This window comes from the organism of the source record quoted next, unplaced genomic scaffold, assembly GCF_019419815.1.
Source record: "Pyrus x bretschneideri cultivar Hongxiangsu unplaced genomic scaffold, Pyrus_bretschneideri_v1 Contig20, whole genome shotgun sequence".
Classification (NCBI taxonomy): domain Eukaryota; kingdom Viridiplantae; phylum Streptophyta; class Magnoliopsida; order Rosales; family Rosaceae; genus Pyrus; species Pyrus x bretschneideri.
This window is the reverse complement of record NW_025999502.1, coordinates 1,163,891-1,191,362: the sequence shown is the minus strand read 5'-3', so window position 1 is coordinate 1,191,362 and position 27,472 is coordinate 1,163,891. Positions and strand designations below refer to the sequence as shown.

Sequence of the window (27,472 nt, the reverse complement as noted above, 5' to 3'; positions counted from 1 at the left end):
TGGTTTCTCGAATATGTAAGTTATAAGTGTTTTGTATTTGACATATATATATTGTAGTATTTAATTTTCTCAAACTAACATGTGTATGTTTTTGTATAATATTAGGTGAAAAAATAGAAAGCATCGAATTCCCCCGTTTACAGTGAAGAGTTATATAACTTGGCATTTGGCCCGATTCGCGCTGAATTGTTCTTGGGTTGCCATGTTAACGGCGTCAAGTTTTTGGGGACTGCACGAGATGACAAGTTGTGTACGCAAAACAGCGGTGTCCATGTCCCAGGTAGAGGCGAAATTACAGACATTGATTTCTATGGCAAACTAACAATTGTCGTGCAATTGCTTTACAAAGACCGATACCAAGTGATCATGTTTAAGTGTTGATGGTTTGATACAAACCCAAATAGGCAGGGAAGTGTTAAAATCGACCATGGCTTACTATCTGTGAACATTAACATAACTTGGTATGATGACGACCCTTACATTTTGGCAAACATGGCAAAATAGATTGTGTATCTAGATGACCCTAAAGTCGGGAGAGGTTGGAAAGTTGTTCAAAAGATGGATTACAAGAACGTGTATGCTATATCAGAACAAGACCCAACTGACTATGACATCGATAACATCACTGACCAACGTTTACAATCTTCAATGGAAAATGATGCGGAAACACTTCGAGATACAAATCTTATCCAAGAACCGTTTCAAATACAAGGAGTATCTTCAATTGAAATACCGATTAAGTCAATTACAATTAACCTCGATGATCTTTTTGAAACGATGTTGAAGTGGGCTCGAACAACGACAGTGACGTAGTTATGGAGGAAGAGGATTAGGAGACCGAAAGTGATGATAGCAACAATAGCAAAAGTTATTATAGTTCAGATGATGAATAATGCAATTTATTTGCGACTTGCCATGTACAACATAGTAAATGAAATTTTTTGTAATTTAATTAGCTTATTTCATAAATAAATTGGTTTTATTTCAATAAATATAAATTTGAAAAATTTACCGGGTAAATTAAATTTTCAGCTCTTTGCGCGACAAACAAATTATTATTAGTCACGCAAATGTCATTTGCACGACAATTAATTAATGTTCGTCACGTTAACAGCTGAAAATTGGGCGCGCATGAAAATAATTTCGTGAAAATTTGAATTTATTGCGTGACAAATATATTCTGTTCGTCGCTCAATAACCTAGGGATTAAACTAACATCGCAATCACTTTCCCACTTTCCCCTCACCTCTCCCCTCTGTAAACTATCCCTTCGACGGCCATCTCCCTCAATTTTCCCTTGCACTATCTCTTCCTCATCCGGCAACACTCTCTCTTCCTCCTCTAGCACCCCCTCTCTTTTCCTCCACCAACAGCCCTCTCTCTTCCTCCTCTGACAACCCTATCTCTTCCTTCTCCAACATCGCTCTCCCTCTAAGGTAAATTTCAATTTACTTAACTCTAGTCAATTTAGGAATTAGGGTTATTCAATTAGGGTTATAATGTTTTGAATAATTGCTTTGATTTGATAAGTGCTTTGATTTAATGGTTGATTTGAATTAGTGTTCTAATTTTTCATTTTTAGGGTTTACAATTTGGGGACTATGGTTTACAATTTTGGTAATGTCAAACTTATACGCTATTGTATCTAGAAACTCTTGCTCCAAACTTGTTAGTTAACTTGTAATTTATCAACTAAATCCATTGATCAATAATCCTTACCACCTCTAACTAACTCTTTATCCAAATCTTCTTATCCAAGTCAAAAACCAAGTAATCAACTTCTATCATCCAAATTAACATTTGTACCACAAAGAAAAATTAAACCTGTGTTGTACAGTCTATTTAACTGATGAATATAGTGATGGAAATAGAGGGTGTGTCAACAAGGAGAAGAGAGAGAGAGAGAGAGAGAGAGAGAGTTTGATGTAATTCATATTATGCCTTTATTTTGAATAGTAGGAAACATAAAATATTGACCCAACATGTACTACATTTTTAACCGAAGGTTATTTTTAGGATACTATCTAAAAATTAAGATTTGGTACAATCTCATAAGAATTTTCAAGAATTTACAATGTTATATTTCTAACCTACTTAGGACTACAACAACTACTATTATAAAATGATGAGAATTGAGGATTGAAGTCAAACCTACACAACATAGTCAGAGGCATAAATGCCCATCTATCTGATGACAGCTTTAGCAAACCCTTTGTCAATACACTGTTGCTTTAGAATAATTTTATTGACGACGACAAACTACACCAATTTCTTCTCTATATATATTGATTTTATATATATATAGTGATTATATTATATATACATGTAAAATAAAACTCAAGTTTATTTCTTTCCCTCTCCTCCTGAAACTTGATGGGAGATGAAATGTTTTATGGGATGAAGAGACATTGATATCATGTTAAATTATGGGAGATGAAATGTTTTATGGGATGAAGAGACATTGATATCATGTTAAATTATGGGAGATGAAATGTTTTATGGGATGGAGAGACATTGATATCATGTTAAATTATGGGAGATGAAATGTTTTATGGGATGAAGAGACATTGATATCATGTTAAATTATGGGAGATGAAATGTTTTATGGGATGGAGAGACATTGATATTATGGGATTAATTAGTTAAAATTACAAACTATGTGTTGAGAATTTAGGGATTAATTAGTTAATTTACAAACTATGTGTTGAGAATTTAGGGATTAATTAGTTAATTTTTGGGTACTTTGATATAAAGGCATAATTTACTGGAATCTGTGGGTACTGTACGGATTAATTAGTTGATTTTATGTTGATGTTGTTTTAATGTGTGTATATATAGCATGTTTATTATATAAGGCAAGTAGAGAATGTGGGTTTATTAGAACAAACAATGACCTTGTATTGACTAACCTTTTGGGACTTATATTAAATATGTCAGTGATATTATTTGGGAATGTTCTTGTTTCTCCTTCAATGAAATGCATATAGGTAATTGGATCGCTTTTTTGTTCTTCCTTTAATGAAATGCATATAGGTCAAGATGCTTTTATAGGTTGGTGATGCGTGATTGATCGCACACAATTAAACCCGCTTTTTATCAATTGTGAAGTATGTAAGTTTTTCGACGGGATTAGGAGGATTGTAATCACTTGATTTCACTCAAAAACGTAAAACACATATAAAACACTATTTGATGCGAAGAATGCAAAACTAAAAATAAGAAAGATTAGACTAAGACTAATATGGGGGGGGGGATTGAGTTGATGAGTAACTAAACTAGATTCAAAGAAAACAAATTGTAAATACGAATTTGACGGAAATGAATGGATGAGAAGCTAGCTAAGGGGTTCATCTCCACACATGTTATACTTGCATACAAAACGATTTCTAATTGCTTTTCAATAAACCATGAATTCTCAACACCCCGGGTTAATTAGGTCCGCTTAAATTAACCGTCAAGTTTTCCTTAAGTTAATGAATTGGATGATTGCATACGACAACCCAAAGCATTCCCCACAAGTTCCCTACATGAATTGCATAATAGAGATACAAGCAAGAATCATTAAGTTCTTTGAAAACTATAAGTGTTGACGAGGCATTCGTTACTATGATTGCATGAAACTTATGCCAAGAATTTATTTAACGCGATTGTTTATAAGCAACCTCCACTACTTGTGAATATAAGTTCATAACTAATAGGTGAAACTCACTTATATTCTAGCGTCATATTCATACATGAAAATTAAGCGTGCACTCTCAATAAACATACATAAATAGGTTATCAATCAAATAGTTAAATAAATTGAATTCACAACTTATGAAACGCAATTAGAAGTAATCAAATCATATTGCAAGCATAAACATGTATTTCGAATCCCCCCTAGCCAAGGGGGTTTAGTTCCTCATACGTACAAGACAAAGAGAATTGAAATTAAACATTGGAATCGAGGAAAAGCAACACCTAAAAATTCCAACAACTCAAACTTGAATTGTATGAACGTTTAGGCACTCTTCTCCTCCTCTTCGTTGTAGCATAAGGTCTAAGGATAGTGTTTTGGAGGGATGGAAGTGTGGAATGGAGTGGGGAGTTATGGAAATGGAAGTGGAGGAGAGAATGATGCATAAAATGGATGGGGAGCTCACGGCAACAAGGTTGCTTGTTGTGTTGTGGTGTGTTGTGGATGGAGGTGAGGAATGAATGACAAATGAATGAGAATGCAAGGGTTTTTATAGGAGGAATGGAGGTGTATATGGCTGTTTGTTTAGGATGCAAGTGGCTAGTTAATGATGGAAAAACAGCTAGGAAAGCATGTGAAAGCTGGAATTGCATGTGAAGGTGCTGGATTTGCATGTGAAGGCACGGCAAAGGTGTTTGTTGTTGATTTTCTGGCTACATGATAAAAGGTTAATGAATAATGCATGTAGGTGGCTGCAATGATGAAAAGTGAGAGCTGGAAAGAGCATGAAATGCACGGCACAAGGGAGAATGGTGCTGGAATTGCATGTGAATGCATGCTGGAATTGGGAGTGAAAGGCACGGCATTGAGTTGGGAAATGAATGATTAAATGTGCATGGCTGGAATGATGAAGAATAAAGGGTGCATGTGGGTTGGAAATGGCTGGAACAAAGGGGGAATAATGATGAAGAAAAGCTGGAAATGTTAGGGAATGTGCACGGCACAAGGTGAATGGGTGATGGGTTGAATGTGCATGTGGGTGAATGTGTGGCAAGGCTTGTGGAATTGTGTGAGGTGTGTGTGAAAGCATGTGAGTGGCTGATTTGTGGTGTAATGATGAAGAGTTGCATATGGGTTGGAAATCTAAGGGGAATGCACGGCAAAGAAGAATGTTTGGTGCTTGAAATGCATGTGAATGCATGTGAGTGCATGTGTTGGTGGGTTTGCATGGCTTTGATGGATTGTTTGATTGGGCTAGAGGTTTTCCATGGCTCAAAGGATTTGTTTGATTGGGCTAGGCCCTTTGTTTTATGTCCCAAAGAGCATACAAGGCTTCAATTTCGTCCATCCTCTTTGCTCCATGATTAAGCTATCCAATCCATGCCCAAAAATGCTCCAAATAGCCTCAAAATGCACTTTCTTGCTCCCTAAGCCCTTAGAACCTGAAAACACACAAAAGAAGCATAAAGGACTAAAATAACTAGAGAAACATAACGTAAATGCACGAGAACAAGCCATTTAAGTCACATGAATATGCTCCTATCATTGGTGTGAGTGATATGCCACATAATTGGGCATGTTAAAGGATATGTTTGTGCAGATGTATAGTTACTGAAAATTTTTTTCCCTAATTGTGCAGATGTCAAACCTTATTAGAAGTTGTACAACGGTGACGACTGCACCCCGTTCGCCTCCCCTGACTCATCCGTCAGCTACCACTACTCCTGCAAAAATGAACCACTTGTCGATTGGTCCCAGGGTCTCCCAGGCGCCAACGTCATTAGCTTCATTAGTGGCGCTACCTGTTAGCACCAGGCATGGTCACCACTGCCCCCGCACACCCGACACACCATCGGCATCCACTACTGATGCCTCGGGGTCACAACAAGGTAAAGTTTAATAATGCCCCACACGTTGATAATTATTTTTTTCATACAGTGCCTTGCCGGTTTAATGAGGTTTGTAGTTAAAGTGGGATGCAACTTAGGGCACCATCATTGATTATGTTCCTCTCATTTTACCTGTTTATTTTTGCCTCATTTGTTTTTTGGTTGCACCGTCTCAAAAACCTTGTGCTACATATATATAACTTTTGGTTAAAACATAAAGTCACATATCCTATAACTATTTAAATTTTGTTGCATATCACAATATATCTTTGTTCATACATTCAAACAGGTATGGCAAATACTGTGGAGGAAGATAGAAAAAAAAATGAAAATTATTGTCAATACAATTGTATATGTTACTGACATGGTTATGCATTGGTATAGTAAGAGATACCAATCCCATTGACATTGCATCACAAAGTAAAGTTTTGAGTTTTTATTTGATTGAACTTGTTGGTCAGTTTCTATATTGAAAATTGATGATATTGGTGCTGGGTATAACTTGTTTCTGGGGTTTGTTGGAATGTGGGACTCCCCCCCCCCCCTTTTTTTCTTTTAGCTTCTTGTAGAGAAATTTGTTACGGAAATTTCAAAGTTGCTCTTGCACGCTTATTCTTTTTTGTTTCCGTTTATCTTGAGCATAAATAGTTCAAATTAGAGTTTTTTCAAAAGTACAATAATTTCTTTCTTATTATATATAATAAACTTGTTAGCAGTCATTCTAGCTTTTTAGATCCCTAAAATGCCAACTGTAGTTGAGATAAAGGCTAAAATGGTATCCAAAAGTACAAACCTTATAAGGAATACCAATTATGAAATATGATAAGAATTTGGTTAACTTAGTTTTGTTATTTTAGGTTAAGTTTGTTAAGTTATGTCATTTATAGGGACTTTATGCCGAAATTTTAGTAGGATTTGTTATTAGTTTAGGGTTAACATTAATTTTATATTTCTTTGCAGCTAAGAAAAACACATAGGGACCTTGTCGCTAGTTGAAGACGGTGAAGATCACCCGAGTGATCAACGGACGTATCACTCTCGATACAACGAGTGACATCGGGCTGCACCAACAGCGGAGCAATATAGCGCATTGGCCACAACATTGGTCACGTCGTTTGGACCTATTGCCCTATGCAATGGAAGTCTTGGAAGGTGATGCCAGACGAGGTGAGGAACAAGGTGCACACACAGTTGTCGGTAAGTTTCCTACATTTTAATTGTTTTTTCTTCAACTTTTATGTATTTATATTACTTAATGTAAGTAATTAATTTGTTACATTGCAGACGAACTACAATTTCGAGGACATGAACGATGATATGTTGGCGTACATTAATAGGCTTTTCCCTGAACGGTACAAGCAGTGGAAGAGTGACCTGCACCAATATTTTGAGGCATTTGAAGATCCGCAGGTCGTTCTTGAGGAGGGTTGCCTGAAGGAGTTTGAGGGTTAGGAGGATAATTGGGTGTGGCTCAGCAATCATTTTCAAGAGCCCGGCTATGTGGTATTTTTTTTATATTAAGTTTAAAATTATTATACGTTTCTTACTAATATTTATTGATTTTTTTAATGTTTCTTTTAAATTTGAACTAATACGTTTATTTTTTGTATAACAGAAGAAGGTGAAAGCCAACAAGAGCAATAGGGACAAGAAGACTCTTCTCCACCATTCAGGTTCGAGACCCTTCTCATATAGAATGGAAGCGCGGCGGCAGGTAATAATAATGTTTTTCTTATTCAATTTTTAATATGTCATTAATATTTTTTTTTTTCGTACTAACATTTTTCTTCTCTTGTTCTATTCAGGGGGTTCAAAATTCCCGGAGATCGATGTCTTTAGCAACGTTTATGTTCGACCCGGGGATGAGTTGGGTGAGTCTCTTCATGTAAGTATTCTTCAATTTTAATTATCTTACGCATTCAAGTTTCATGGTTATTATATGAATGTTATAATTAATATTTGATGTTATATTACACATGCGACGATGATGGAGAAGAGGCAGTTGGTTCTTCAGGAGTTCACCTCCCAACTTCCTCCTAATACTCCACTTGAGTCTGTGGATCCCCCACAGGATGTGGGGTTTCATATCGTTATGGAAACCTTGGATTAGACTCCGATGATATATTGTAGGGGGATGGGGAATCCCCGGCGGCGGGAACCTAAAGTCCTTTCATCATTGCAGTCAAAGAGTCAGGTGACAGCTTTGACAACAAAGGTGATCGACCTTAAGACTGAGCTCGCCTTATATAGGAGCCAGATGTCACAGATTGTATAGGTTCTCAGTCAGTCAGGCATTCGTCTCCTGGATCTTCGTCCCCTGTCGACCTCTAAGCCCCTCCAACCCAAGCATGGCCACACCTCTACCCCTTCAACCTCTATCTCTTCGACGTCTCAACCTCTCGAGACCTTCTAGCCGCCTCTGCATGATGACCACATAGATTACGCTGCATTATTTTCTTAGTTTTTACCTCCTTACTTTTTAAACATTTTTCTTGTACATAGTACATACATTTATATTAATTTAAATATATTAGTTTTCTCTTCATTACATTTTTTAATTACAATTTAATTTTATTACCACAAAAAAAAAAGCAATTTATTTTTATTACATAATAAAAAAAAACATAATGTAAAATTAATTTAAAAATTTTTTTTTTTTATTTTTGCGCGACAAAAACCTTCATCTCACAAAACTTAGGCGACAAGCCAGGTTTCGTCGCGCAATAATAAATTGTCGTCATGCAATGTTTAGAGAGACGAATAATAGTCGTCCCACGTATGTATCCTGGTACTTTGTGCAAAAACATTTGTTCCTAAAAATTTTGTGCGACAAAGGCTAAATCGTCGCGTCGTGTTAATGCGACCAATAATTTCTTTCATCGCGCAAAGTCTTTCTTCACGATCTTTGCGCGACGAAGTTTCTGTCACGCTGAAGTTTATGAGACGAAAGTACACTTTGCACAACCAACTTTTGTTCATCGCGAAAAATAGTAAAACGTAGTAGTGAGTTATTCAACATTACTATTGTTTCAACATTGTGAAACAAGAACTTTCTAGGATACTGTTGTGGATGCAAATTTCCGTCTTCTTCTTCTTGGACAAAATTGCACCTACAAAACAAATAACACATTAGGTCAAGGCTAAAAGCCTCAAGCGCCCACAATGAATGGGGGGGCTTTGGCGGAAGAACCTCCCATGCCAAAGTTAGAATTTTGAGGGAAAAATATTTGGAGAATTTAGAGAATTTTGCAAGAGAGTTAGAATTGAGTTTTGGAGAAAATGAGGTAGTATTTATAGGGGTATGGCCGGCCCCTTTGGGAGGATAGGGACCAGCCACTTGGATGGTTTTTTGGGTGTGATTCATAATTTGTTAGCTAATTAATAAATTAATTGAGTAATAAATCAATTAATTGGCTAATTAATATAATTTGGAAAGAATGATTTGGGGGTTATCTTGTGGAGAGATTTGATGAGGATGATGAAATAGGATTTGAATAATTACCTATTTTGAGCACTTTTGACCTTGATTGAGTCATGATTGTCCATTGCTCGTGCACAGGAGTTCCTGTATTCCTCGAGGGTAATTTTGTCCTTTTACCATATAATCCATGTGTCGCCTCCATATTCTTTTCAATTATCATTTGCTCCACAAATGTCGCCGCACCTGTTGGGTTGCTCGCAGGAAAAGGCAGCAAGTGTAGAGATTTTCTTGCTTTAGGAAACATATGATTGTTTCCTATTTTGATGTAGATTTCTTCTTTAATTGGAAATTAGATTCTTCTAGGAAAGGGAAATAAATCACTTCTAAAGTCTATTTAAGTCTACCTTAAGTAAATGATTAAATCAACTTTAGAGAGCAATTTATTCTACCCTATAAGAGAGAGAAAGCTAGAGGATATTTGTTCCCTCTCCCCTAGCAATCTTCTACACTTGCCCATGCAAAAGACAGTCTTTTGTTGCTTTCTTCGTCTTCTCCGCGCCACACCGAGGTAAGAAAATTTAATTTTCCTTGCCTTCTTCTTAGATAGTGCTGTCATGGGGCAGCTAATGGGGTAGTGCGACATGTCAACTGGCAAGGGCCAGAAGTCAGCTCGGCATGGGCTGAGGAGGTGTTATGGCAGATATCACTACTTGGGCTGCTCGCCTAGGCCAGAACCAAAGACAGCTTGTGCGATTGGGGCTGAGGATTGAGGTGTTGAGGCGCAATGCTAGGTGAGCCAAATGGCTCATGTCCTTTGGGCTCTTAGACCTAATGCGAGCCAGACAAGCAATTGAGAGGAATGAAGAGGTCACGGGCCTCATGGGTTACTGGAATACTGGGCATACAGGCCTTTTGCCTACTGGTCTGAGAGAAAAAATGAGGGAAAAGCCAGTATGGGTTGAGCTCCCCTGCTGAATACTGTGAATTGCGTTGGCTGCTTAGTCTTCTTCGCCGAGAGAATAGTGGGCCGTTCTTGAAAGATGAGGTAAAAAAGATCAAGGTGAATGCATTAGCTTGTCTGATCGCTGTTATGGAGCCTATTATGAATGAAGGTGGAAAGTAAAGATCTTCCCCGCCTGCTCAAGAGATGCCGACTGAGAAAATTTTGAAAACTTCATCTGCTATTCGTGAGGGTCCACCTGCTGTCGAGAGACCTGTGATTAGCGTGACTTCTTCCAATGGGAAGAAGAATAAGGCTGCTAGATCTGAGCATGTGGCATCTACCATGTCGAGAATGGCTAGTATGATTGCTGATGGGATTACTCAGCGTAAAGGTCATATCATGCCCAGTGCCAAAGTCTGTACCAAGACGTCCATTGGGAGCTAAGTTCGGTTTACCTTTGGAGAGGCTTGCTATTATGAAGAGCGATAAAGTGAACTCTGCTGCTAAAGTGGCGCCAAGGCCCACTTCCTTTGCTACTGAGACTGATTCACCTGCTGGGAAGGAGGAAACTGTTCGCATGGGCAACTACAAGAAATCCACTAAGCCTACTTCTGGGGAAGCTTCTGAGATATATGCGCTTTTGAAACCAGGTCTGCTTGAAAACATGGACGTTTGTGCCAAGTTTGTCTATGGCGTTATAAGGGTTGTTTGCCCAAGTTCCTTTGCGAAGCATATAACCAAGTATAGGAAAGCTGCCCTACTTGCCATGATACAGAAAACGACTATTCTGGCAGCCGAGTCTATGCTTCTTGAAAAAAAAGATACCAAGGCTGCCAAAGATGTGGCAAAGGCTGTGGTATCCAAAGCTTATTATTCTGCTAAAAAGAATAAGAGGTTGGAATCTGAGCTCGTCGCTTTGAAGGGGTCTAATACCTCTGCCCTCACTTCTCTATAGCTTGAGACAATTCGCCAAGAGATTGTTGACTTGAAGACTAGGCTTGACGTGATCCAAGTTAAGTATGAAAGTGCAGAAAAGGAGATTGGATGTTACATACCTGAGATTTAAGATCTTGAGCGTGCCGTTTCTGAGTTTCATTCCGCTGCTTATGCAAAGAATGAAGATTTGATTGCTGCTTATAACCAAGTGATCGACTTCAACAAGGTCGTTGATAGGTTTGAACCCTAAGTGTTGGAACTCTAAAGTACGCTGAAGATCAACGAAAGTTTAAATAAATAAGTGGATGCACTGCAGCGCGTCTGTGTTGGTTTGCTCGAGGAAAACGAGTAGCTGAAGGGTGAGAAGGCTGGGCTCAAGTTTTCGCTTGTTCAGAGTCATGCCGATTTCTACAAGCTGGGTTATGTATATCATTTCTTTGGTAGGCTGCATGACTTCGAGTTTGCTGGGAAAGACTTCGAAACCTTCTATATTTCTCTGGGAGACGTGATTGCCTTTACTTTTGAAGTTTCCATTGGTGAAGTAGTCAAAGAAGTTGGTACCCAGGTTGGGGCAGCTGGGGATGAAGCATTGGATGGTGCCGTTACTGAGCAGCAACCTTTTTGTAGTCATTAGAATTTTCTTTGTTTTCCTTGTTACTTTTGCTTTGCTTAAACTCCTTTAGTCTTTACTAGTCGTTTATCAATTTTGCTAGAAAATTTAATAAACTTGTTTTCTTCGCTTTTCTCCATCTTCGCTTCTTTTGTTCATGCCCTAACCTTTAGACTTTATAGACTAGTGGCAGGAGTGCTACTTGTCTATAAGTAGACATGGCGCGTAGTCTATGTAGTCGTAGGTGTTAGTGTTGAACTTTGCAAAGTTGTTAGTCATAGGGTTGGCAACCAGACACCTTACTTACAAAAGTAGACAAGTCTGCGTGACCATTAGGCTATTGACCTTGGCTTTCTCCAATTTCGTAGGTTGCGTAACAAGTATCACAACACTTCAGGACTTGGTGTAGGTCGTTCTGCGCTTGGCAAAGGTGAAGCTTATCGACAGTGGATAAAGCTTCGTATATGCACGCTAGCGTGTTTAACCTTTCATAAGAATGTGCGGTTATATAAGTCTAGTGTGGCTTTACTGCTCAAATGGCAAGCCTTAGGCAGTCTTCTAGAAACCGTAGGCTACCTTAGTGCACTCAGTAGCAGCTTTAGGGTTCCAGGGCAGCCGTCTATAGGGAGTACTGCGTAATGTGCCTCCTCCATCTCAGAGGCCTGGTTCCCCACAGATTAGGTCAAGAGACCCAAAATCCTTTAGTTAGCTAAGCCTTGAAAAAGACAATTATGGCTACTTCTAGGAATCCCGGCGCAAGCCATTGTGCACTTAGTTATACCAAGGCAGCCCGGCTCATCCACGTCTGGATATTCGAAGTGTAAGTTTATCCTCCCGCCTTGGAGAGCAGACCCATGTGGGTAGGGAAATTGGCTTACCCTCTTGCACTAGAGAACAATTATATGTTTAAGCTTCTTGTATGTCAGTGTTTAGTGAACTTGTCCAACGAACAAGCACGTGTGTATCCATTAGGTGACCAATACTCGTAACACGAGACCATGCTAACCTTTATGTGATGCAGATCAACCTTTTTGGATAGTCAATGTCTAGTTGACTTTCCAAATGGCTAGGAACTTTATTTAAGGACTAAGTGACTATAGAGTACAAGTCTCTTTGCTATAACCTCGTTTAGGACATTGCTTCCATACCTTGAAATCCTATAGACTCATTCACAGTATATTTCTTTAATATAAAGCCAAACTTTTGAATGAATAAATCTTGCCCATTTATTTATTAATTAATATGGGGTTGGTTACCCAATATTACGAAATTGGCTTTTAGGGCACAACTCTTATAGGAAGACCCGTACCTAACCAACATGCATGAATGATAAGTTCACAAAGACTAAACCTTACAAGCCAAACTCAACATCATCAAGACAAACAAGATAAATAATGTACCATCACCTGAAGTCCCTGAAAAGACAAACAACAAAAACAAGTGACTATGAATTCCTTGAAACCAGCAAACACCGTCACCTAATAATCTTGCAATCATTGTTAAAAAAATCATGCTATGAGTACCTCTAGCAAACGTCAAGCTTCCTCTTCATAGTTTTTTGCCTAACGCACCAACCACACAACCACTACCTCATATTTTAACAACAATTGTCACTCTAAGATCAATTGTTAAACAATAAGCCTTAACCGCTACAAAAGGCTATTCACATTAGAAGGATTGAGCAATTACTCCAAAAAACATGAAGATGAAGAGAAGAAATAGATCAAGAAAGCTAACTGCCAACCTCACTACTGACCTTAGTCTTTGGATTTAGTATTGGTGTCAATAAGTTTTTCCTTTGATTTTCTTTCTATGGAATAGGGGTTTTTTTTTTCTCTTGTCACAAACAAATCATACTTAAAGGATTATTTCAATCGTGTGATGGAAAAAAAAAGTAGTGAGAATGAGTAAACTTTTTGGTTTTGTTTGTTAGAGATGATTGACTTTAAATAAAGAAATGGCTGACAACTTCCTTATTTTGTTTAAGTTGAAGGTTACTCATGAAGAAAAGTTTTCCCTTTTAACTCTACCATTTTAAGGGAATTAGCAGTGAGATCTTTTGTTTATGAGTAACCTTAAACTCGGACAAAATAATAAAGTTGTCATCTATTTCTTTTTAAAATGCCGCAATATAGTGAATAATCATGCCAAATTCTCCCTAACAAGTAACAAATGAAGCCTTTGAGAGTTGCAATTCACTCATTAAAAAAGTAATCACACATTCTTCTTATCGTAAAAGTAAATGTATACATGATCACTTCTTTAGAGATGTTCTCATCTCGTCAGTACTATTTTGTTCTTACAAGTAATGCAAAAAACACAATTACCCAATAATCATATATAACAGTAAAAATGTAAAATATCAGTATCCACCCCTCCACCCCCAACCACCTTCACCAAATTGTTATGAATCTTATGATGTAAGACTGTATTATATTAACCAACCTCTAGCATTCTTTGTGTTTGGACTATTTAAAAGGGATTTTCTTGAGTGGTCCAGAGCATTCATATTTTGAATGTTTTAACTAGTTAGTAAAAATCAAGATCCAATGGTTAAAACATTTAAAGTATCGTTACTCCGAAGCACTCAGTGGCATCATCCTACTATTTTTTTTTTTGACTAATTCTAATCCTAACCTGAACCCTTCTTAGAGGAGTTGCCTACGATAAGGCATGCTAACCCCTTACGTTAATTTTGTTTGTCATCACTAGCCTTCACTCTACTGGATTGAACTAAGGGTTAGTGTAGTCCCGCATTTGTTACCCATATGGACTAACTTGAATGAGATTATTAGTGACTTACCTCGACTAAAGACCTCGTTAGACGATCTTAGCTCAAACCCTAAAAAAGCATAGGATTGCTAATGTCACAACCCGATCTCGAGATATGTCGAATATCGACATGTGATGTTAGAAAGTACCTGTGTATCCATTTAACTATCATGCCTCACTTCTGAGGCATGACCAAAACAAACCAATGGTTTAACAACGCAATAACCATTTCTTTTATTTGATGGCTGCATCTAACTTCTGTGTTAGATTGCCTATGTACCCTAAGATGGGATGAAGCCATTTATAGTTCACCCTTTTTTCAAACTTTGAAATTTCTCAAGGCATTAGCTGACAAGAAACATAAAATTCCCAACAACTCCCAACATGTGTGATACACCCACATGTTATTTCATCATTCACATACATCACAATGTTTTCCATCAACAAAGCCACAATCAACAACATATGACATTTCTATGAGCCCACATTAGACACCATTAATCTTTAACTACATTGATCAACCAATCAAATAAAAAAATCATTCAAAACCATACTTTATAAAACATAAATAAAATAGTTGGAAATCCTGAAGTAATCACACAGGCAACCATTGTTCTTTCTAAATCGGTTCACAAAGATTCTTAGATCTTTTGTTCACAATCATGCTGAAAACTAGGGGCAAGAGCGTTACAGTTCAACTAATGCCTGTAATTCCTATGTTTCCATATTCGACTTACTCAAAATAACCGTAAAGATTTCTAGGGATTTAGTTTTAGACTAACTCAATAGAATCGAATGAAGAGAGGGATTCCAGACCACTCGATGGAATCTAAATGAAGTAGGGTAGCAGACCACTCAACGAAACTGACACGGGAAGGGATTTCGGACCACTAAAAAGAATTCGAACAAAATACAATTTTGAACCACTTAATGAAATCGAATAGGGAGGGGGATTTCAAACTACTCAACGAAATCCAACGAAGATAAGATTCTGGACCAGATAATGGAACCAAATAGGGAAACGGATTCTAAACCACTCAATGCAATTTATTTCTAGAATGTGTTTGGTCTCAATGCAGATTAACCAAACACCACTATATGTAACCATCCGATAGTGTGGTCCCTTAATGCGGATTAGTCAGGCATAACCACTTATGGATATAATGCGACCAGGTAGGCAGTGACCCCTCACTGCGATTCACTAGGCGAAGGCCACCCCTAAAATGCGTATAGTCCCATAATGTCGATTAAAGCAGGACCATGTGCAAGCATCAAGTAATGTGGATCCCCAATACGGATACCAGGCGAGACCACTTATGAAAGTAATGTAACTAGGTAAACAGTGACCCTTAATGCGAAATAACCAGGTAGAGTCATCCTTATAGTGCGTATGGTCACAAAAGTCAACCATTGGTTAACGTGGTTAACAGTAGGATCAACAACCTTACATAATCTAATTCAAAAGATCCGCATATTAGATTTCAATCCTTAATTCTTAAGGCCCTCTAATAATTTGCACAACAACATACTATAATTTTGTGACGATCCAACCTTCGGATCTTCATTTACTACAAAGGCCACATGGTAAACCTTTATGAAAATAGGGTTAAACAGTCAAATCTCATCAAACGGATGTCAAAATCACATTCAGAATATATAAATTAGCCTAAGTAGATAAAGTGGGTCATCAACCCCACACGCTGCCGCCACGCGGCAGCTGACGATCCAAACTCACTGGTTTTTTATACCGACATCATTATGGCTCAAATTATACCAGATTATAAATCATGAAGAGGTGAGTAAGATTTATACATGTGTCGGAACGTGAAGATGGCCATAGGATGGTGAAATTCGTTAAGAAAGTCTAGAATGGCTAGAACTTTTGCGATGAGATGTTAAATGGTAATGCTGATGAACGGAATCTCAAACAATAATGGTGTAATCATCGGTCGTCAGAATCTTGAACTTTCAAGCCTCCGATCCATCATGTACTGCGATCAACCGAGGTTCACCTTGAGTGATTCTTGGTCTAGAGGTTGAGTGAGTCACGCCCAAGAGGTGGCATTGACTTAAACGACTAGAAAATGTCGAACTTGGCGTTGAAAAAGTTGCCAAGTAACTGGGTCTCGTCGTTTGGTCAGTTCACTGGGTTAGGTCCTTTATCCGGTTAACATTCCAAAAATATTTGGTTCCCCCAATGGATTAGGTTAGGTTGCTATATATAGAAAGTGGGAGATTATTGTTTTGCTCCTACCTTTAGAAGCTCGTAATTCATTCGTTACAATTCCGTTTCATGAATGGTTTTTGCCTACACCCTCGTAGGATCGAGCTCAATCTAGAATACTAAAAGTAACCCCGAAAGGTCTATTGATTTTTTTAATGACTAATTACAAAAAAATCAAACTTTATAACTAAGTAATCAAAACTCCAAGTTAAAGGAAAATAATATTAATTTCTCGAAAACGAAATACAATTTATTGAAGAGTTGAATCTGTGGATGGGATTTCACAACTAAGACCTTCGCTTCATCTACTTTGTATGCTTTTCTCTCTCTCCCTTGCTCTATCTCTTTGCATCAACAACCTCACCTACCGCCTAAATCTCAAAATCCGTTTACTACCCACTCATAGGTTAGCTCGATTTGAGGCTTAGATTGATGTAGGCACCACCCCACGCCTATTCTTCGATAATTTTAGCCTTAACCTGGGGTATGGCTTAGAGGAATTTATTGCATATAATGCTGCTGTGAATTGCCTTAAGAATTGCAGAAAATCTTCTAGAGTTTTAGTCACTGGCGAAGATTATCACAAGGTCAAATTTCTAGGCCATTGGAAAATTAGGCATGTGGTACAATTAAGCTTCCCATGTGAGGTCAATATTAATGTTGCTACACATTTCCAAAAACTAGGCATGTAATACATTTAAGGTGCATTTGTTTGGCTTCCTTAACTCTCACTGGATTAGACTGAACTATAATCTAGTGTTTGTTAAATACTAGGACTATGCTTAATGAGACTAAAGGGGACTCATGTGGACTAATGGGTTTGCTAGAAGTTCTTAGCGAGATCCTTCGAAAAAGAGGGGACTAGCTAAGACTGTCTTCCTTTCTACTATCTTCCGCCTCTTCCTCCTCCAACAAGACCCATATAACTGCACCACCTCTGACCGTCGTGGGCATAGATCGTCGTTGATGGTCTCCATTCAAACCCGAATCACGGGATCTTTGTGAACCTAGTGGTAGGTGAGGAACATGACGGCTATTGAAATCCAAATCACGGAATCCTTGTGAACCCAGTGATGGGTGAGGAATACGACGACGATGAAGGAATATTGGAGGCCAAGAACACCGGCGCCCACGATGGCGACGAAGACAAAGAAGGTCTTGGATTGGGATGATGGCAACTTAAGGTCGTCGACGGTGAAGATGGGGTAAGCAGCCTCAGACGCCAAATTGTGGAATTGGTTTTGATTTGATCTCAAATTGTGGAATTTAAAATTGTCAGGAGTTGATTTTGATCTGATCTATAATATTGTTCTAGTATGCAATTGTAGGAAGCTGGTTTTGATTTGATCTTAGAGTGTGGAATTGGATTTCAAAGAAGAGGAAGAGTTTTCAAAAAGAAAAAGGAAAAAAAAATTGAGAGAATTAAGAATAAAATATTAATAGAGATATAGATAAATTAATATAATATTATTAGAATTTATCAATTATTCTGCTTTTTATTCCGACACTGCATCAAACGCTTCCATAAGTTAGTCCAGCTTAGTCTATTCTAGAGCAATCCAACTTAGTCATTAAAGTTAATTTAATCCGAGATAGTCCGATGCAATAAACGTACCCTTAAGTTATGGTGGTTGATAGCAAAGAGAAAGCAAAATTGGAGGTGGGCTCCAAAGATCTTGTAGGTTTGAACGAGACCAAAGGTTTAAACGAGGATGAGCTTTTGTGGAAGGTGAGGAAAGGGGTTGTCGCTAACTGGTGTGTTGACAAGAGCAGTTTTAGACAGTGTGAAGAAGAGAAAGGAAGGGAAAAGAAGTGAAAGGAAAGGAAAGGAAAGGAAATGTAGAGAAAGGGAAGAGAGAGTGAGTCAAGATAAAAAAATGTAGATTAATATCAATATGTGTTAATAAGATAAATTAAAAAATAATAAAAAATATTTGAATTTTAAAAATAATTTAGACCGTGACTAAGTTCTGACACTACATTTAACACTTTATTATTTTTATAATATTTAACTTATGCCATACTAATGCAATTTAATTCTCGAATTAATTCAGTTCAAAATAATTCGTATTATTATTATCCCTACAAACACATCACATCACGACTCCACCCACCATCCCATCGCCATTTGCTTTTTCCATCTCAAATGTCACATGTCTTATCAGCAATGAGAGTATAATGTTTCCTGCATTCTCTGCATTTTACTGCATACGAATGCAAATACCATCGAGATATTATTTATAAATATAAATATTACCATGATGTAGTAGGATGTATTCCATAGCATAGTGATATGATGACGTAGCCTCCTAATAAATAAATTAATACAAAATGAAGCTGAAAAATAAACAGAAAATTAGAAAAAAAAATATTTTTTAAAATATTGGTGTGTGTCTGGTGTGCAAGTAATAATATTTTTTCTTTTTTGGTATTAGCTTTGAAATCGAGACGCATGCAAAAAGCTAATGATGGTGTCCTCTGCTGCCTCGCCATGCCTTTTTAGTATTTCAAAAGCTTTTCTCTTTTTTTGTTTACTTTTTATTTTTATTCTCCTTCTCTGATGCGCGCATTATCTCTCACTCTGCAGAGACTGCACATCTTCCTCTAATATTTCCTTTGACCAAATTGCCATCATGAATGATACTAACTAACTCTCATTAATAGAAAGATCCTAAAAAATCTTCCGGACCTTTGATTCAAATTGTATCTTAAAAAAAAAAAAATTCATTCAGTGCTATTTAATATTATGATTTAATGATATTTTTTTTATCTATAAATAAGAGGTTTTAAGTTTAATTATTATTAAAAAGTAAATTTGAACCACATTAGCCTATCGTGATGTTTAACCCACCATACCTTCTTGATGTAGATAATATCGTTTGTTAAAAAAAAAAAAAAATCACCCAATTTGATTCATATATACAATAACACAATAATTTATTGACATTCCAATAAGGCATTTTACAATTTTTTATATTTAAAAAAATTACACGTATAAAAAATGTAAAATGATTTTTTAAAATGTCAATGACATCTTTCTACTTGCGTGAGATTTTTATAATTTTATTTGGTATTTCTAAGTCCTATTTTATTGACACAAGCCATAATTAAGTTCATAACAGGTGAAACTAATAACTCTTAGCTCATTTTTGTTAGATAATCTGGTAAATGAGATTGTACCAAGTTTAATACTTTCAATTTTTGATGCATTAGAGATGACTCTATAATTCTAATATTTCTAAAGGTTCTCTAATGGAGAGGTTTTTTTTTATTTTTTGGAATTTCTAAATCCTACTTCTTGACATGAGCTCAATTTGAATTTTTGGGATTTGGTAATAGAGATTGTAAATTCAAATGACATCACATTATCAAAAAGAAAAAAAAATGATGATGCTGCTTAATCTTTGTTTGTTACGAAGAATTCTCTGCATGCAACACTTTTCTTTCCTAGCAAAGTTCACATGACTAACGTGTAAAGAAATAATTAAAAGAACGTTATATACATCTGTAGTTTACATGAGTCATATATAATGACATTTAAATAAATCAAAGAACTAATAGATTTTGCATTCAAATTTTAAGTTACTGTAAAAACAAGAAAAGCAAATCAAAACCAAAACGAAAAACACGGAATACATTTTATCACAATTACTGATCACATAATTACGCGAGAAACATGGTTTACGTTTGTTGTTGGCAAGAACTCAGTGTATACGGGTTGCATCCAGTTGACCCACTTTGATATTAGTTTTTACTGTTGAGGTTGGTTGGTCTGAAAATTCAAAGGCATTGAAGAAAAGTAATCACGCGAATTGAGTTCAAGGCCATTTTGGTCATTCAAGAAGCGTGAAAGAAAAACGAAAAAGATATTCAAAGGTAAAAGTTTTTTTTAGCTCCATTTTCCTACACAGTGGAGCGAGCAAGCAACACTCTCTCTCCTCTCTCCTCTCTCTCTCTCCTCATCTGAGCCGAAAGTGACGAGCCAATGAAAACCAACAATATCATCATCAGCAGCAACAAAACTGTATGAATCCGAAAGCAAAAACAAGAAAAGCAAACCAAAACCAAAACGAGAAACAAAGCAAAACATACCGCTAGTGGTTTACCTTTTGTTCTTCTCCTTACTCCAGCTCCAAACCCTCTAACTTTCAGCTTCCAAAACCCAAATCCCGCACGCAAACCATGCTGCTTCAACCCTTTAAGTCCTAGAAAATGTCTCGTGGGTTAGACATGGAAGCCATCGAGATCGGCGACACGGTGACGTTTCCTCTGGTTCTCAGGCCGTAGAACAGAGATCGGTCTAACCAGCTGGGTGTACGAGGAATCGTTCCACTCACTGATTCCACTCGCTCAGTAACTCGTGTTTATCATCTCAAAACGATTATTGGGTAGTGGTCGTTTGGGGAGCAGATCGGTTGTGGTTGCTGATCTCGAAATATTTGTACAGCTTCTTTGTGTTTGGTGCTAACTCCGTTCCAGTTAAGGGTAGTGCTGTCCCTTGTCGGTTAATCTCCATCCTCTATCCTCGAAAAGTTTAATTTATTTCTAAATAATTAGCTATCAAAGTCTGCAAGTTTGCACATTTGGGTGCAGACCCAGTTGTCGTTTTGGTCTGTTTTGGAGCTCTGAGGGTTTGAAAAGTGGTTTGGTCTTCTGGGTTTGGTGTAATTTTCTGTGGGTTGGAAGTGATTTCTGAGCTGAGAATTTGGAAATGGCTATGTCCTGCAAGGATGGTAATAAACATGCATTGGATAATGGCAAGTATGTGAGGTACACACCTGAGCAGGTTGAAGCCCTCGAGAGGCTGTATCATGATTGCCCCAAACCCAGTTCGATTCGTCGCCAACAGCTTATTCGGGAGTGCCCGATTCTCTCCCACATCGAGCCAAAACAGATTAAGGTCTGGTTCCAGAACAGAAGGTAAACAAAAATTGGATCTTGAATAAATTATGGATTTATTTGGTTGCATGGGGTTTGGTTTCCTTATTTGTGCTAAGTTAGTTGTTCAAAAATTTTAATTACATTGCATTTACCTTGTTTTCTGAGGAAGGAAGTTAATGTTAGTGGGGTTGTCTGTTTTTGGTTTGGTTTTTACAGATGTAGGGAGAAGCAGAGGAAAGAGGCTTCGCGCCTCCAAGCTGTCAACAGGAAGCTCACTGCTATGAATAAGCTACTAATGGAAGAAAATGATAGGTTGCAGAAGCAGGTGTCTCACTTGGTGTATGAAAATGGTTACTTCCGTCAGCATACCCAGGGGGTGAGAATTCATTAACCATTCGAGACCCTTTTTGTTGTTGATTAGTAGTGGACGGGCCGGCTGGTCCGTCTCTCTGAAATTTTAACATTCTCGTTTGGCATCTTAGAATAGCTAAAATCATTAACCATTCAAAACCCAAGATTGAAATTTTCCCTTTTAAGATCAATTAGTGAGCAACGTGAGATACCGTAATGCTTATTATTCAGACGTGGATTAGGCCATTTGGTTGGCCGGACTGGCCGGACTCCTTACGCCTAAGTTCGAATGCACCTCCGTGTAAGTTAGAGTAGTTTAGAATAATGCCATTGCAAACAAAAATGTCCTGAATTATAGTTGTTTTTTTATCGTAATTTCTGAATTTATGGGGTAATGTAATTGACATGTGAAGTTTGTTTATTTTTGTTACAGACAACGCTTGCAACCAAAGACACAAGTTGTGAATCGGTGGTGACGAGTGGCCAACACCATTTGACACCTCAGCATCCGCCAAGGGATGCAAGTCCTGCAGGGTTAGTAACTTAGTAGTAGTGGGATGTAGTTGTTAAGTCCTTTTCAGTTTATCGGGCTTTGTGACAGGAGCTTTTGTTGTGTTTGGTGGCTTATGGCTTCGTGCTTTGTTTGCTTGTGTTCGCTAGACTTTTGTCCATTGCAGAAGAAACTTTAGCAGAGTTTCTTTCAAAGGCTACTGGAACTGCTGTTGAGTGGGTCCAAATGCCTGGAATGAAGGTATTTCTCTCGCTATATTTTTTTTTGAAGTATTCGTATATGTATTTGATTAAGTGAGGAAGAAATGCCTGAACAATGTGATGGTGGAATTATAGTTCTAAACATTGACTTTTCAATGATATGAAATTATATCAGAAATAAAAATCCTTACGATCCGAGATGTAGTTGAATTGTTATAAATATGGAAAAGTACATTTCGATTATTGGTGTTCGTTACACTCTTGCCATTTAGTTAGCATGACTTCAATTTTTATTTGTATGGTTCTCATGAAATACATTAGGCTGCACTTTTTATTTTGCTTATTCTGTTTTAAGGGGAATTTAGGCCTTTTTAATATGTTTCTTCCTTGCTAACTCTTCTGGATATCTCAGCCTGGTCCGGATTCCATTGGAATCGTTGCTATTTCTCATGGTTGCACTGGAGTGGCAGCACGTGCCTGCGGCCTGGTGGGTCTAGACCCTACCAGGGTAAGTTAACATGACTATTCTGCCTGTTTTCTTCTCCTTTGAATTTAAGAGAATGTATGATTGACTATTGACTATATTATGTTTAGGTTGCGGAGATCCTTAAAGATCTACCTTTGTGGTTGCGTGATTGCCGTGCTGTAGATGTTTTAAATGTATTGCCTACAGCAAACGGTGGAACCATTGAGCTGCTCTACATGCAGGTAGGTTCTACTTGTATTGTAAGTTAGAGCATTCTTTTACCACCTTATTTTTTATTTTATTAATTTTTTAAATTATCTGATGTAGCTCTATGCGCCGACAACTTTGGCGCCTGCCTGTGATTTCTGGCTGTTGCGCTATACTTCTATTTTAGAGGATGGCAGCCTTGTGGTATGTTGTCACAAAGTTGTGAATTTTGATTCATATTGCCAAATAACTATCTTGTTGATCGAGCAATTCGTGGCACACAAGTAAATACATATGGCATACATCTTCACTTACTACTTTAACTGAAGTTGTTCTTGTTGTGTACAATGCTCAGATTTGTATGAGATCTCTGAAAAACACTCAGAATGGTCCAACCATGCCTCCAGTGCAGCATTTTGTTAGAGCAGAAATGCTGCCTAGTGGATACCTTATACGACCCTGTGAAGGGGGAGGTTCAATCATACATATCGTTGACCATATGGATTTGGAGGTTAATAAGTTATTCGTGAAGCGTAATGAGATAATCATCTTCAATTTAATTTTGTTCTGATACATCCATTACAATAATTGTAACTCTTACATGTTTCATCAACCAGCCTTGTAGCGTGCCTGAAGTCCTGCGCCCATTGTATGAATCATCAGCTGTACTTGCTCAAAAGATGACAATGGCGGTAAGACCATATGGTGGTAGATATTTGGACATTGTTTGTAGTGTTCAAAACTAACAAGATGTATATTACAAGCATTCTATGAGGGCAAAGGGGAGATAGAGTTTTTAATTAGTCTTTCTAACGTACGTTCAGGCTTTACGTCAGCTGAGGCAGATAGCGCACGAGGTTTCCCAATCTAATGTCACAGGTTGGGGAAGACGCCCTGCAGCTCTACGAGCATTAAGCCAAAGGCTTAGCAGGTTGGTATATAATGGTGGTTTCAATATATATTTGTCAGTCAGAGAAGGGTTCTTTGCTACTTGGAAGCTAATGGAATTTTCTTCCAGGGGTTTTAATGAGGCACTTAATGGATTTACTGATGAGGGGTGGTCATTGATGGGAAATGATGGCATGGATGATGTTACTATCCTCATAAACTCGTCTCCTGACAAGTTAATGGGCTTAAACCTGTCCTTTGGTAATGGATTTCCAGCTGTCAGTAATTCCGTCTTATGTGCTAAAGCATCGATGCTGTTACAGGTTAGGTTGCTTCCCATCTTTCATTTCAATCAACTGGAGATTAGCAATAAAACATTAAGATATGCATGCATGTTATTTTTGTTATTTGTATACATGGTGACCTTTCAAATGGACGATGATGAAAATTTTCATGTTGAGCTCATCTTCTTAAACCTTCCTGGTTTGTTGTCTACTATTTCTCCCAGAATGTACCCCCTGCTATACTTCTTCGGTTCCTACGCGAGCACAGATCAGAATGGGCAGACAACAATATTGATGCTTACTCAGCTGCAGCTGTTAAAGTCGGGCCTTGTAGCTTAGCTGGGTCTCGAGTTGGAAGTTTCGGAGGTCAAGTTATACTTCCCCTGGCCCACACTCTTGAGCATGAAGAGGTAAGCAAGTTGACATCTAGGAACTTACTGCATTTAAAAAGTCTTGTTTTACAATGGTTTATAATCACCACCACCCCCACACAACACCCCCCCCCCCCCCCCCCCCCCCCCAAGCGCAAAAAAAAAAAAAAAAAATATAGAACTCTATATTGTTCTCTAATTGTTTAATGCGTTTCTTTTGCGCTTATTAGTTCTTGGAAGTCATTAAATTGGAAGGTGTTGGCCATTCTCCTGAAGATGCAATGATGCCGAGAGAAATGTTTCTTTTGCAAGTAAGTGTCAGTTATTCTAATTGTGTTAATGATGGTATTTATTCATAGCTTAACTTGGACTGTCAAAGCCTAATAACAGACTAATTCTTAACCTGATAGATTTCTTTCTTGCAAATAATAGGCATAACATGCTTTTAGCTAGTTTTTACCGCTTTGTGCACATTGGGAGTGCACGATATTATGTTCCTTTAGGATTTTTTTCTTTTCGTGTATTTTTTAATGTCAAACATGTTTGGTGCCTATCAAAGTATCCTGTGTCGGTGATAAAGTATTTAGGGAAAGAAAGAGATATGGATAAGAAGTAGTTGCATGCAGTTTCTTTTTTTTTTTTTTTTTTTTTTTGTGTTGACCTGAAATCCATTTTATTTCAATGTATTTTTTTTTTTTGGCTAATCAATCGGTTCTCTTGCTTAATTTCCATTTTATTTTAATAGCTGTGCAGTGGAATGGATGAGAATGCCGTGGGTTCCTGTGCTGAACTCATTTTCGCTCCCATTGATGCTTCTTTTGCTGATGATGCACCTCTTCTACCGTCTGGTTTTCGCATCATTCCTCTTGATTATGGGAAGGTTAGCCTCAAAACTAAATCCCATTCCCAAGTGATGCTATCTGTCAGAATTTATACCGCACTACGTCTTATATGGAAATTTTCATTAGTGCTCTGAAAAATGTTTCAGGAATCCACCAGTCCAAATCGCACCTTGGACCTTGCTTCTGCTCTTGAAATTGGGCCAACTGGAAATAAAGGATCTAGTGAATATTCTGCAAATGCGGGTTGTGTAAGATCTGTGATGACTATAGCATTTGAATTTGCTTGTGAGAGCCACATGCAAGAGCATGTAGCATCCATGGCCCGACAATATGTTCGCAGCATTATATCATCAGTTCAGAGGGTGGCATTAGCTCTCTCTCCTTCACATTTGAATTCACAGGCTGGTCTTCGGTCACCACTTGGTACTCCTGAAGCGCAAACACTTGCTCGTTGGATCTGTAACAGTTACAGGTTTTATATCTCTCTCTCTCCTCTCTCTCCTCTCTTCCCCCTTCCTTTTATTTGGACTGAAATATATGATGCACTGTGCAACAATAAAAAATGGTTTTTTCGGCACACACCCGCAACATGTTATATATTCTTTCTTCTGTTGCAATGAACGTTACAAGTTGGAATAAGAAACTTTGATCTGTGAAACCATGCATGATCATATAGGTGGCTTAGCTTGTAATACTATTGATATTGCAGGTGCTATTTGGGCGTGGAGCTGCTCAAATCTGGCAATGAAAGAAGTGAATCCATCCTCAAATGCTTGTGGCATCACTCGGATGCAATTATGTGCTGCTCTCTGAAGGTGAGCATATTACCCAACCTTGAAAAATCAACCAATACAACACTTAATGAAGGTGTATCGTTCTTTGAGTTCTTATCTTGCCTACTTATTCTAAGCAAATATGCTATGAACTCCCCTTTTGCAGGCATTGCCAGTTTTCACCTTTGCAAACCAGGCAGGGCTCGACATGCTGGAGACCACCTTGGTTGCGCTCCAAGACATAACTTTGGAAAAGATATTTGATGACCATGGACGAAAGACTCTATGCTCGGAATTCCCCCAAATAATGCAACAGGTGTAGTAGAACATCTCTGAATCATATACTTTTCTTTCATGTCATTTTTAACTAACGTGCTATGGTGCTAAAGACGAGCTATGGTTCAATATCCCAGTCGGTTGTTTGAATCCATATAAAGAACGAATTGCTAAAACACGATATTCATAGAGTTATAAGCTTTTGTAGTGATTTCATTGTGCTACTTTTGTAGGGTTTCACATGTCTTCCAGGTGGCATCTGTCTTTCCAGCATGGGGCGACCGGTGTCATATGAGAGAGCGGTGGCTTGGAAGGTGCTGAACGAAGAGGAGACGGCTCACTGCATGTGTTTCTTGTTTGTAAACTGGTCTTTCGTCTGATATCGGGACCAGGTCACAAAGACTAGAAGACATAATATGATAGGCTTGAGTAGTGGAAACTTTGAACCCTTCATGTTTAAACTATCTCCTGTCCTTTTGATGTGATAAAATGCTGTATGGATGTTATGACTTAAGTTTTCTTAGATTCTTGTTGCGTACTCTTTAACTGCTTTGGATCTGTTCAATTTTCTTTCCAGTTTTAATTTTTTTTCAGGTGGTTTTGGAATTTAGGCATGTTAATGCAATCCTCCCAAGGAAAAGAGGATTGCATGCTAATGTTATCCGACTATGTTGTTTGGAACAAACGAAATTATTTATACCGGGAGTGGTGGATTTAATCTCATAATGAGCTAGTAATAATGTGGTTGGAATTCATCTTCAAAATCTGTCCACGAACAGTTTCTGCATCTTTTTCTGCACTTTTTGTGGCTTTGCCCTCGTTGTCAATTCTTTCTTTGTCGCGATTGTTTTATCTCTTTTCAGATCTCAACGTTCTTATTGCACTACAATCTTCTGTACCTCTTGGATTTGGAACCGTTTGGCTGGGAAATTTTCCTTGTTCTCCTTAAGT

The 27,472-nt window shown here is 37.8% G+C and overlaps 1 protein-coding gene across 1 annotated transcript; it reads left to right on the top strand.

Moving 5' to 3' along the window:
• The first annotated feature begins 20,374 nt into the window (after nucleotides 1–20,374).
• LOC103966929 (homeobox-leucine zipper protein ATHB-15) lies at nucleotides 20,375–27,062 on the top strand. Its single transcript, XM_048584011.1, has 18 exons — nucleotides 20,375–21,391; nucleotides 21,569–21,728; nucleotides 22,137–22,237; nucleotides 22,364–22,454; nucleotides 22,827–22,922; nucleotides 23,009–23,122; nucleotides 23,208–23,291; nucleotides 23,443–23,598; nucleotides 23,705–23,779; nucleotides 23,912–24,018; nucleotides 24,106–24,298; nucleotides 24,484–24,669; nucleotides 24,861–24,941; nucleotides 25,376–25,510; nucleotides 25,619–25,944; nucleotides 26,182–26,287; nucleotides 26,412–26,561; nucleotides 26,755–27,062. The coding sequence occupies exons 1-18, from the start codon at nucleotides 21,183–21,185 to the stop codon at nucleotides 26,899–26,901; spliced, it is 2,517 nt and encodes an 838-aa protein (XP_048439968.1). The 5' UTR covers nucleotides 20,375–21,182; the 3' UTR covers nucleotides 26,902–27,062.
• Nucleotides 27,063–27,472: the final 410 nt, after the last annotated feature.

Excerpts from the sequence above, each read along its gene's own strand:
- LOC103966929 (XM_048584011.1), top strand. The coding sequence starts at position 21,183 with ATGGCTATGTCCTGCAAGGATGGTAATAAACATGCATTGGATAATGGC. Across the intron at positions 21,392-21,568 it reads GTCTGGTTCCAGAACAGAAG|ATGTAGGGAGAAGCAGAGGA; the intron begins GTAAACAAAAAT and ends TGGTTTTTACAG. Across the intron at positions 23,292-23,442 it reads TAGAGGATGGCAGCCTTGTG|ATTTGTATGAGATCTCTGAA; the intron begins GTATGTTGTCAC and ends TACAATGCTCAG.